Source organism: Chiloscyllium plagiosum, chromosome 5, assembly GCF_004010195.1.
Source record: "Chiloscyllium plagiosum isolate BGI_BamShark_2017 chromosome 5, ASM401019v2, whole genome shotgun sequence".
NCBI lineage: Eukaryota > Metazoa > Chordata > Chondrichthyes > Orectolobiformes > Hemiscylliidae > Chiloscyllium > Chiloscyllium plagiosum.
The window spans coordinates 80,818,191-80,831,551 of NC_057714.1; the positions used below are offsets into that span (position 1 = coordinate 80,818,191).

The 13,361-nt window shown below is 37.1% G+C and overlaps 1 protein-coding gene across 4 annotated transcripts in view; it reads right to left on the minus strand.

Moving 5' to 3' along the window:
* LOC122550041 (rho GTPase-activating protein 21-like) overlaps positions 1-13,361 on the minus strand; it is a 253,474-nt gene that overhangs the window by 10,452 nt on the left and 229,661 nt on the right. For all 4 annotated transcript variants that reach the window (XM_043690469.1, XM_043690471.1, XM_043690472.1 and 1 more), the window contains 6 exons: positions 9,527-9,600; positions 9,337-9,426; positions 7,561-7,686; positions 7,418-7,459; positions 4,850-4,955; positions 2,420-2,451 (listed from right to left, as the gene is read on the minus strand). In XM_043690469.1, the coding sequence (XP_043546404.1) occupies positions 2,420-2,451; positions 4,850-4,955; positions 7,418-7,459; positions 7,561-7,686; positions 9,337-9,426; positions 9,527-9,600 (470 nt within the window). The remainder of the gene's footprint in view (positions 1-2,419; positions 2,452-4,849; positions 4,956-7,417; positions 7,460-7,560; positions 7,687-9,336; positions 9,427-9,526; positions 9,601-13,361) is intronic.

The following is a 13,361-nucleotide window of genomic DNA, read 5'->3' on the forward strand; positions in this document are numbered from 1 at the left end:
GAGAGAGAAAGAAAGAGAGAAAGAAAGAGAGAAAGAAAGAGAGAAAGAAAGAGAGAAAGAAAGGAGTGACAGAATTTAAGCCTGCAAGAGGGTGTGTTTGTGCATCTGAGAGGCAGCATGTGTATATGTATGTCAGAGAGACAGAGAGAAAGACAGATAGAGAGAGAGGGATGGAGAAAATAGTGTAGTGGGGCAAGCTGTAGTGTGACATGAGTCCAAGGTCTTGGTTGAGGCCATCCTCATGAGTACCGAATTTGGCCAAGTTTGGTACCCATGAGGGTGACCTCAATCAGGACCTTGGGCTCATGACACACTACAGGTGACCCCACTATACTATACACCACACTTACACAGACCCTCTTTCATACACACTGTCTCTCTCAGACACACACACACACCCAGACAGGCTAATACTCCATCCCACACGCACGCGCACACACACAAGTCTATGAGGTGAATCTGCATTTGCAGAATTGGATTTGCAGATACACTATTTTTGCTCAAACAGCACACAACCTGCAGGTAGTTAATTCATATAACATTTTATAAATTCCTACTTTGGAAATAGAACCAGTCTGACTCTAGATTGGGATACACACAGACTCTAACTTCACACATTTAATTGACTGTGAGCTGAGATGTCAACTTTTTATTTTATAAAACCGGAAGTTATCTTGAGAATGTAAAAGTAATTCTGGAATTTACATATTAATGAACCAAAACCTGCAACCAATGCTAAAAGATGAGAGACTTAACAGCAATCTAGGTTTATTCAATATATCGTTTTAATTGCATGACACTGTGATCTTTTGGTATAAATCTGTGTCTTATGATCCTGCCCCACTAGTTACCTGTCGAAGGAGCAGCACTCTGAAAGCTAGTACTTCCAAATAAACCTGTTGCACTATAACCTGGTGTTGTGTGATTTTTAACTTTGTCCTTCCCAGTCCAACACCGGCACCTCTACACCAAAACAATAAAGCAATTCAAAAGTTATTTCTTATGGTGGAGAAATCCACAGGAAGTGTTAGGTTATTTAGATGTATTTTCTCATGCAAAGGATTGTGCAAATCTACAAACTATTGTGGATTTTTAGTAATAAGTTTTCAGAACTCTGGATGACAGATCTTTATCAGGTAAGGGTATTAAGGAATACATATCAAAGGTACATACTAATGGAGTTGAAATCTAGATCTGAGCAACTGAATGGCTAACTTGGGAACAGTCCATTCTCAACCCAGACCATTTTTAGGCAGCAGGGATAATCAGAAAGAGTCCTGTATAAGCAGTTTGTGTCACTTCCTAATGTCTGGTTACTGGAACAAAAGATCAAATTCAAATTCAAATGCAGGCACTGGGTGGACATAAAACCTAATAATACTGAACCTAACCCTAATATCAATGGTTGTCAAGAACAATATTTACATTACATCCTTGAATTCAATGCCAAAGAATAGCAACTGCTAATGACTTTTAAAGAGCAAGCATAATGAAATCGAATGGCTACATTTGGATGAAAATACATTGTTATTTTTGATTCCTCAAATGACTCTTCAAAAAAAAAAGCTTTTATACCACTATTCAAGGGCAGCATGGTGACAGTGGTTAGCACTGCTGCCTCACAGGACCAGGAACCCAGCTTTGATTCCAGCCTTGGACAACTGTCTATGTGGAATTTGCGTATTCTGTTGGTGTCTGCGTCAGTTCCCTCCATTAGCTCCAGTTTCCTCCCACAGGCCAAAGAATGTGCAGGTTAGGCAGAATGGCCATGCTACATTGTCCCACTGTGTTCAGGGATGTACAGGCTAGGTAGGTCAAGTATGGCAAATGCAAAGTCTACGGGAATAGGATAGGATGCTCTTCAGTGGGTCAGTGCGGACTCGATGGGCTGAATGGTCTTGATCTGCACAGTAGGGATTCTATGATTTTCATACATCATAATGTTTTACAATTTGTTAAGTCATTTAACAAGGTTTTGTCCCAATTACAGAACCGTAAAATTTAAGAGCAAATGTCTGCACAAATTTCTACAAAAATCTATATAAATGACTTAATAGCCTGAGTTAATGATGTTGGTTGTGAATAACTTTGGCCTGGACATTGGAGAACCATACTGCTCATCGTTAAATAATGTCAACAAAGATTCAATTCCTGTTTTGTCAGGGACCTGCTTCCCTGCTTTAGAGTGTGGATGGCAATGATAAACCACCACTTATGAGAATGACTGAGAAAACAGCTCAGGATTAAGCATCAGCAGGCAATGAGCTAAATGCTTGCCTCTGGGGACACAGTACATACAAATGAATTTCAGAGAAATGCCCAAGTTAGGAAATAAAAATTGTAGCCACACGTTCTTGTAATAACTGCTAATTAGCAAATTAGTTTCTATTACTTTGTTCAATACAGTTAAACTTCTCACCTTAGATTTTGCTGAGTCACTAGTGGCTGAATCTAAAACAGACAAGATAAATAACGTTACTTTGTGTTACACACAATCTAATACAGAAATATTCACTGCAATTATGGAGCAAATTATAATTCATAGAAAATTGTATGACTGCAATAGAAAAAAAGGGCACAGAGTGGAGAATTATAGCTCACTGAGATGAAAAGCAGCACAGACAGCCACCACCATGAAAGTATGCTGTGAAATTGTGGGTAAAACCAGCTCAATGAGAGGGATGGCAAAGGGACCCTGTTCTCTTTAAAAAAAGATAAATACTAATTAATCATCAGTACTAATTAAACATCAGTACATATTAAACAATTTATTTTGTATCCATTTGCAGAACTCATTCTTTCATTTTATTAAAAACTAATTATGATTGTTATATGCATTATGCACTCGTACCCCCTCAATACATATTTTATGAATTACATCTACTCAAATACCAGTTAACAGTCTAAGGGGTTTGCAACTGTAAAATGCCACATTAAAAGATACTATATGACCATTACACATCAAAGAAAAGTAAGGCAAACAATTGCAGAGTAAACAAAAATGCACAGAACTCAAACACAAAAATAATCATCTGGCCTTTTTAGTTATAATGGAACTATTCCATACAAATTCAATTGAATTACTTATAATCCATCTAAGAGCATCTAACTTGGATTTAATAAGAGGGGCATGAAATGTAGAATGAAAGCTGCAAAAAGAGATTCACTATGGGGCAACAGCTGAGGCTATAAAATTATGAGAGGGGGCAGAAAGGGGCTAGCAAAATGCCAATTATTTTTGACAATTTATTTCAATATTTAAAACTATAGATTAAAACTATTCCTGCAATTCACTTTGCAAGTCTGTGAGACAGACTAAGAGCTAAGCCCCCAGCCACACCCCTTTTGAAACATGGTTTATGCTACATGACTATAAAAACTAATAGACCATACCATGCTATTTCTCCTCAGGGTCTGCTTCAGAAATGATAAGAAACAGCAGAAAGACTTTAAGAAAGTAGTACTGGTCTTTTTAAAATAATCGTAACAGCAAATTTACATCACAGACGATAATTTTCCATTTACAAGAAACGGGGGTTTCTGCAGACTAGGCAGCTACAATGAGGGCAACAGTCCTCCTCCTTCCTACAGTTCCAGCTGTCCATCAGTGACATCACAGAATCCATCAGTGACATCACAGTGTGATAGACTCCTCCAACTTCGCCTGTTTCAAGATCAGTATTGTGTAAATGCTGGAAAAAACCCTTTAACACTCAGACAGGAGCTATGTGACAAAGTTGACAAGTTTGGGAAAAGAACATGCTGGGTTAGTAAGTTTGACAGTGAGTAGATGACAAGGTCACACTAATGGACAAAAACATCCTCCAAACCGGCCTAGGTTAATGATATTGAAAGCAAGGTCAGAAGATAAAAAGAAATGACAGAGCATACACTAAAAAGTATCACACTAAAGTACAAATTATTGTGCAATTTTAATAACAATTTATAGAATACGATCACAAAACTTGCACATTTTCATATATAAATTATCTAACATTTCTCTGATAAAAGCTCAGCTGGGATCACATTACTTGAATCAAATATTTCAAGTGCATTTATAGCTTGCTTGAAAGAATCAGCATCTCTTTTCTCACTCCAACTGCACTGTGCATTTCAGCATTAAATAAATACAATATTCATTTAAAGTGCTTTAGATTTCTATTGTTTTGTTTTCACTTGCTGTAAACTCAGTGAAATCATCAGTCCAAAATAAGAGTTATTTGATTCAGTTAGGTTAAGACAGGCTGGCAAATGGAAATTAAATAACAGAATGCAGATTTGACATGATAATTTAAATTCAGCTCAGGACATGACAAAAAAAAGTGTTACTATCCAACACATTCACACACAGTTCCACAAACAAGATTAGACAAAAGTACAAAAAAAAACCATCCAGCCACAAAGTCTTAGCTCTGTACTTTTTAGACTTCAAATGAAAAGCTAATTTTTCAGTTAGCATTGCAATAACGACCAATAAAGTATGTCACCACGTACATAATGAAATTGCAACTCCTGAAAACATTTCAGTCCTATGGTTAAAAAAATGTGCATAGCTCACTATAGATTTATATAGATTTATGTATAGAAAATCAATGTTACAGTACTATAAAAACCTTTTGTCTTTCAAAAAACTATATTCATGGATAACGAAGAACACTTATGTAAATCATTTGAGGTTATAGTTGTTCCACAAAATACAGCAATATTTTCCCCCCCTACAAGTATTTGCAGCTTTGAATGGGCAAATACAAGCATTTCAATCGTGAACTGTCTACTTCTGTAGGAAGCTGGTCAGTAACAATGACACTGTCTGTTACCGGACTCTGTAGTGTCTTGTTCAGGCAGTTACCTGAAACATCTCCTGGAGTAGTTCCTGTTCTCCCAATGTTGGTTAGCAAATGATCTATGTTTGGCACTGGCTGTGTATCAACTGTGCTTTCTTCCTGGACTGGTGTCTACATTCACAAGAGTAAGAAGATCAGAAAGTTGTTTTCCTTTTACTGGAAAAAAAACACACCAGTAACCCAAGTCTAAATGAATACTAAACTTCTACATTGGTTAATATGGTAAGATTGTTACTTGCTAGTACATCTCCATCAATGAAATACCCCAGCCAAGTTTGAAAAGGTAGGTTGCTTGTCTTTTAAAGCAATAACTAAACCTTAAGTGATTGTTTATTCCACAAATAAGTAAATTGACAGCTGAGAAGGGCCTCTGGGGTATTTATCATCAGAAGTCCACTTTCATTTGTCTTCTAAAAGCCAACTTTCCAAAAATTAAATTTAGCATTTTCTAATGCATTTGGAATTGAATTCTGCAAAGACACACTCCCTTTTGACAGATAGAAGGATATTTCCATTACTATGCTAAAGCTAAACTCATAGCATGCTGACAAAACAAGATTTCCAATCAGAAACACATGGTCAATTAGCAAAATAACATCTTTGGTTTTGACAACGGTGCTGAAATTAAAACCAGAAAAGATAAAAATGTCAGTTATGTTATTTAACTCCATACTAGGGAATGACAGCATTTACACATGAAATGGAAAATATAGATTTTTGAACAAATTTCACGAAGATGATTATATGGCTGTGGGAAATGGGGTGGAACTAAAATAAGCTTTGAAATATATTATACATGCTTGCTCACTAGCTTGCAAACTCATTCTCTAGCAACAATGACATTAATAGAGACATTCTAATCCAAGTTTAGATATCAAATAAATCAAATTTGAAATGGGGGCTTTGAGATGGCTGCTAAATCAATTTATTGTACATGAAAATGCACAAATGCACCTTTAATTAGTATGGAATTACTAATTTGGACAGGATATGCTCTCGGTTTCCAAATTTTTTTGAAAAAATCTGGCACTGGTATCGTGCACATTACAATTTCTCCAGCCCAGATGTGCACTGTATCAAGTTTTAAATTCTTTCACCTATTTAATGTAGATCAAAGCAGTGATCCCAATTGACAAGTTTTTAGGACTGGTTCTAATCCTGAAACAACTCTGTCTTTTCAGCAGACCATTTATAATATTTATTAACATGCAAGATTGATTATGACAGTTTGCAAGTGACAATGTTGCAGTGAACTGCTTTGCTAACAGCATAGCCTCCAGGAAATTAGCTAGAAGGAAGGTCTGATGCACTATTTCTCAACTGTCTCACCAATAAATTCCTAATTTTCTCCAGTCTGGGGAAAGATTTCAGATCCAACATGGTATTTAATGATTATTAAACTGTGGAGCTGATTATCAAGCACTCACTTTCAAGATGGTGGCTTACCTTCCACATCTCTCTACTCCATCTCTCTCACACCCCAAAAGCATTAGAACAGTTATTTATAATTATATGATGTTTCTTTGTAGCCAATGTTAGATAATGATGCCACAAGTAGCACCAGGATTGCATTCCTTATTAACTTGCTACTGATTTTGCCACCACAATAAGAATAAGGCACTTTGAAACTAAGTATTATAATGCTTGTAACCCTTGGCTTTCAGATTTTGTACAAGTCATTTTGCTTCAATTGAAGTCATGAATCACAATTGTTATAAGTAATTCTTCCAAAATAATGACAGTCTGTTTAATAAAAAGCTTACTTTTCTCTCACAGTGAAGCATCACACATTGATAATTAATACTGATGACAGGAAAAAGATCAAAGCATGGCTTAAAAAGATGCAGCAAGGGATTCCATTTAGATTTCAGTTGAGAACATGTACAGTAGAACAAGCGGATTTTAATAACCTCATAACTCTCAATTTATTATTCATATAAAGGAAGTTATTAGCTTTATTAGGCTTTGTAATTTCATATAATGCATATATTAATAAAAATTTCCTCATCCCTTTGCTGTACACAAAATCAGTGTTCTATTGTATCAATGTGCATTTAAGGTATTTGAGGGCCAGTATGATCATCTTTCTGAATAATGCTCATTCAAATTTGGAAAATTAGAAACCAAACCAATGAATGCTGCAAGTTTCTCCCTTAACTGGTCTAGCACATCTTCATTTTGTTCATATTGCCTTTGTCTTTACAAACAGCAGCACTGCAACTTTGAATTTTTAATAGATCTTGAACTTCCAAACTTGATTTATTTATAATGACTCAAATATACCAAACCAGTCAATTTCAATATCAAAACATTATATTTTTAATATAGGTACTGAGGGAACATTACATTGATTGAAATTCAGTTTTATTAGCTTGCTGTCACAAGTATAACAGTGTGCTGTGTTAAAAAGAACAAAATAAACTCATCTATAATAAAAACTACTAACAAAAAAAAACCTGGAAAAGAGTTACTAAAACCATTATTATAAATAAGGATACTGAGTGGGATTGACACCAGTTCCAGTTTGTTCAGTTGTACATCTTTAGGTATACCTTGAAGTTATTACTACTTACGGTTGCGTTTTCATCACCTTCTTCAGTGAAAAACCAGTCATACTGAAACAGGAAACCAATTTTTGTTTTAGTTTAATTGCCAATTCAAAAAATCTTTACAAGTCCAATTATAACATTCAGTAAAATAAATAAAATAAACATACATGTTGTATTAGCGTTTCCACAATTTTGTACTGATCCGGCATATGAGTAACCATGTGCATCATGTTGTCTTCTGATGTTCTGACGAGAGTTGGACCAAATACAATGGCCAGATTTCTGGGCTCCATCTGAGGACATAATACTTTTACATATTTCAAAGCAACAAACAACATGAAAGCATTGCAGCACAATATCATGTCACACCAATTACACATTGAGATTAATGATAAGTGATTTGTTGAAAATCACAATGTATGCACTTCATAATTTGAAACATCATTAGAAACAAAGAAGTACAATTACATACCTAAATATAACATTTTGCCATGGTTAAATGAGTTACATTGTGAGATAGTAATTTGTTCATCAGCACATCTTTCAGCTACAACCCTGACATCTATCCCACGAGATGCAAAGCTGTGCAGGTATGTACACAAAGCAGGACAAATCTAATCAGGCCAATTACAGATTCAGTCTGCTCTCAAACATCAGTAAACTGATGGAAGGGGCCATCAATAGTACAATCAAAGAGCACTTGCCAAGCAATAACCTGTTAACTATTGCTTAGTTTGGGTTCTGAAAGGATCACTCAGCTCCTGACTTCATCAATGACTTAATTCAAACACTGACAAAAGAATTGACAATGGAAGATGGTCATGATTGTTGAAGTCATCTCAGCTCCAGGGCATCTTTGCAGGAGTTCCTTAGGGTAGTGACCCAGGTTCAACCACTTTCAATTACTTCCCTCCATCATGAGATCGGAAATGGAGATATTTACTAATGATTGCACAATGTTCAGCACCATTCACAACTCATCAGATACAGAAACAGTCCAACCCCAAATGCAAGAAGATCTGGATTGTATCCAGGCCTGGGCTGACAAATGGCATATAACATTAGCACAGGTAATGACCATCTCTAACAAAAGATAATCTAACCATTGTCCTATGGATTTCAATAGTATTATCATTGTTGAATCCTTTACTACCAATATCCCAGGGGTTACTATTGACCAGAAACTGAATGGGACTGGTCATATATATACCTTGGCCACAAGAGCAGTTGGGAGGCTAAGAATTCTGCAGTGAGTAACTTACTTCTTGACTCCCCAAAGCCTGTCCATCATATACAAGGCAGAAGTCAGAAATGTGTCTGGATGAATGCAGTTCCAACAACCCAAGAAGCTTGACACCACCCAGAACAAAATAGCTTGCCTAACTGGATTAACATCCTCAAACATTCACTGCCTCCACCACTGATGCATAGTAGCAGCAGTGTGTACCACCCACGGGATGCAGTGTAGAAATTTGCCAAAACTCTTCAGACAATCTTTAAAATCCAAGGCAAATACCACCAAAAAGAACAAGAGAAGTTGATACATTAGAATGCCACCACCTGTAAGTTCTCCTCCAAGCCACTGACCATCCTGAATTAGAAATATACTGCCACTCCTTCGCTAATACTGGATCAAACTGCTGGAATACCTTCCTTAACAGTACTGCGGGTGTACCTATACCAGATACACTACAGAGATATGAGGCAGCTTACCACCACTTTCTCAAGTTCAGTTAATTAGGGATTGGCAATAAATGCTGACATAACCAGTGAAGCCCATATCCATAAAAAGAACATTTTAAAAAGTGAATTCTAATCACTGGCAACAAGTTGACCATCATTGCTACAAGTCAAATTCTCAAGCAATAGAAATCGCATTTCAATTTTCACGTTTTTAAAAATATACACAAACATTCAATGTATTGATGAATCTGAAGAGATACCTTGTTCTTTTCAGAGTTTTCTGCTACTGTTTTCAGATGTGCAGAAAGAAATTTTAATGTTTCGTAGTGATGATCTGGTAAATCTCGGATCTGAAATAATTTCAACACCAACAAAAAAATGAGTATATGGACAACAGGTTTAATATTAATTATATATGTAATTTAATACCAGTCACGAATGAGAATTTACCAATTTTTTTAGGGTCCTGAGTCTGTCCACTGAATCCTCTTTTCTGTTGGCTTCTATGAAGTCAGCATATTTATCTGTAATACATTGTCAATTATAAATACACAGTGAAATTGGCAATGTGGTGCCAAAGACAAAGTCTATATATATTCTTTGAAGAATTCTCCAATTTTGAAATCATCAGACTATAGTAAATAGGAATTACACACCTGTTGTGAATTTGTGGGAAAGGTCGTAATAGTCTGGACCACATTTGATCAATTTTTCCACAGTTGAAATAACAATTCCACCACAGTTAAAAATCTCACAACACCAGGTTATAGTCCAACAAGTTTATTTGGAAGCACTAGCTCTCGGAGCGCAGCTCCTTCATCAGGTGATGAAGAAGCTATAACCTGGTCTATAACCTGGCATTGTGCCATTTTTAATTTTGTCCACCCCAGTCCAACATCGGCTCCACCGAGTCAAGAATCCCAACACATTTTCTTTAGAAAGCAATTCACTGAACTAAAATTAAGCTCAAATTGTAAGTTCAATAATTTAATTGGATTTTGAAAGTAAAAGAGTACTTGAATGATTCTTCAGTTGAAGTGCTGCATTATCTGTTTCAGAGTAGGAGCTTTACTTGAACCTAATGGCTATTTTGCAAAAATTATTGATTAAATAGGGCTTTTGGTAACTTAAACACTAGAAAATCAAATTTCTTCAACTAATTTCTGATTAGAAGACGTCCATGAAAACATTTGTTTTTATTAAGGTGAAATGAAAACAAATATTACACGAGAATAAAATAGTGGTGCATTACTTTTAAATTTGCAGATAAACTTGCACAACTACACAATGTAGTAGAAAACAAACACAGTGAACACTTGAAAAGACAGAAAGGGAAAGGGAAATGTCCTATTAGTCCAGTAAACAGACTTGATGCTATTAAACACCTTAGAAGGTGTTGAATATAATTGACAAGAGCTCAGCTCATTGATTGCAGAACTGATGGTATACCCATTTTGTGCTGGAGGGAAAGGTCGGATTTGACTATACAGCTGTCAGGTAACTAACAGATCTCCCTCAGGATTCAAAACCCAGGGGCAGATATCCCACTTGCCAAGGGACAAGGAGAGTGTGTGTGTGTGAGGAAGAGGGGAGAGGTAGAGAAGGCATAGGCAGAGGTGGAGTTGGCTTCTAGCAACCAGTCCTCTATTCCATTCCTGTTCTCTCAATCAAGCACTCGGTCATTAAAAGAGAGAGTTATCCCCCAAGAAACTTCTGCAGGTTGTGTCACTGCTGTGCAATAAAGGCAAATATACTGTTCTACTTGCCTGCTGCACCTGCATTTTAACTTTCAGTTACTCACTGATGGAGAACCCAGGTCTCTTTCTACACCAACACTTTCTAACCTCTTATTATTTGAGAAATGGTTTACACCTCTTTTTCAAACAAAAAGTGATAAACTCACATTTTATTACATCTGCCATGTTCTTGCCTACTCACTAAGTCAATCCTCACATCCAAGTTTTTTCTTTAATTTAACCTATTTTTCTAAAATACCTGTTCAGTGATATTATTACACACCTCTGGAGATAATGAGACTTGAATCCCCACATCAAATCCATTGATATATATGATGAACATGAACAGCTGAGGCCAAAGTACTTGTTATGATATCCAACACTGACCAATAATTTTGTCTTGTCACAGTCTGTCAAGGAAGGATGACCTGTTTAATCTACTGCTTCTGTCAGTTAACCAATCTATAATCCATGCCAGTACATTAGCTTTTTTCCCATGTGTTTTATTTTGCCAAAATGTGTCATGGAAGATTATCAAAAGCTTTCTCAAGGTTCAAACATATCATAACCACTGACACCCCTTCAGCAATTCTAAGCCTAATATAGAGTCATAGAGATGTACAGCATGGAAACACACCCTACAGTCCAGCTGGCCCATGCCAAATCAGACATCCTTAATTCATCTAGTCCTACTTGCCAGCATTTGGCCCATATCCCTCTCAACCCTTCCTATTCATATACCCATCCAGATGCTTTTTAAATGTTGTAATTGTACCAGCCTCCACCAGTACCTCTGGCAACTCATTCTATACATGTACCAGCCTCTGTGTGAAGAAGTTTCCCCTTAGGTCCCTTATAAATCTTTCCCCTCTCACCCTAAATCTATGCCCTCTAGTTCTGGACTCCCACAACCCAGGGAAAAGACCTTGTCTATTTACCCTATCCATTCCCCTCATGATTTTATAAACCTCTATGAGGTCACACCTCAGCCTCTGTCAGTCCAGGGAAAATAGCCCCAGCCTATTCAGCCTCTCCCTATAACCGTCCAACCCTGGTAGCATCTTGTAAATCTTTTCTGAACCCTATCAAGTTTCACAACATCCTTCCTATAGGAGGGAAACTAGAATTGCACATAATATTTCAAAATTGGCCTAATCAATGTCCTGCACATCCGCAACTTGACCTCCCGACTCCTATACTCAATGCTCTGACCAATAAAGGAAAGCATACTAAACACCTTCTTCACTATCCTATTTACCTGCGATTCCACTTTCAAAGAACCATGAACCTCCACTCTAAGTTCTGTTTGTTCAGCAACGTTCCTCAGGACTTTACTATTAAATGGATAAGTCCTACCCTGATTTGACTTTCCAAAATGCAGCACCTCACATTTACCTAAATTAAACTCTGTCTGCCACTCCTCAATCCATTGGCCCTTCATGACTTTCCTTAAACAAACACCAGTGAGAAGACTAATAATGGTCAATTTAGCTTTTAATGGTGACTGAATGTACCTATCAGACCTCCATATGCAGAACACCAAGGTAATAGTATTTCATTGTGGTGTCCCTGTCAAATACTTTACTTAATCCCCATTTGGAAAACTGCTTGTATCCATACTGATTAACTAAGGCTTTTGAAAAGCTTCAAAAAGAGATCCCCAAAAATGACGCACAATTTAAAACTAAGAGCATTTATATCATTAATAAATCTTTATCTGAACTGCACTCAGCATTAGATCAAGTGTCCTCAAATTGCAGAGGTGAAATAGGAGTTTTGATCATCTAATGACCAATTACTGAAATAACCGCCGGAATTAAAGAGGCTAAATGCCATTGAATGGAATCATGGAATGGTTACAGCACATAAAAGAGGCCTCACCCAATCAGCTGCTTCCTCTTGCCCTGCATCACTTAATGACACTTCCTAGACTGCTTCACTACATGTTCTGGAGTTCTGAAGAGGGGTCACTCAACCCAAAATGCTAACTCTGCTTTCTTTCCACAGATGCTACCAGACCTGCTGAGCTTTTCCAGCAATTTCAATTTTGACTTCACTATGATATCTACTGTTGGATACTCTTCCCAGAGTGCTTGACTGCAATGCTGACTGTTAGACACTCGCTTCCCAGACTGTTAAGCTGGGATGCTGCTCCAGAAAACCCTTTCTCGACTGCTTCACTGCAATGCTGCAACAGGACACTGTTATTCTGAAGGTGGCACATACTCCTCCCCAGACTGCTTCATGGCAATCTCTTCCCAGACTGCCTCACTCCAATGCTGACTGTGAGTCATCTCAGTCTAAATTCTGTTTCATCAGTTGCTTGTCTTCCTATGCTGAGTTATGAACTGTTCCCAATCCTCAGGTTGCCATTTCCTTCGATCTAATGCAATCCATAACTTCTTTTGTTAGTTACAGTTTCCTTACTTTTCCCTTTGAGTGTCTGTACTACAGTGGAATGGACATCTATTGCAGACAATGTACAGGTCGTTCTGCTATAACGTAACAGATGTGTTCCTCTGCAACTTCGCGCTATGGGAAACCGCTGT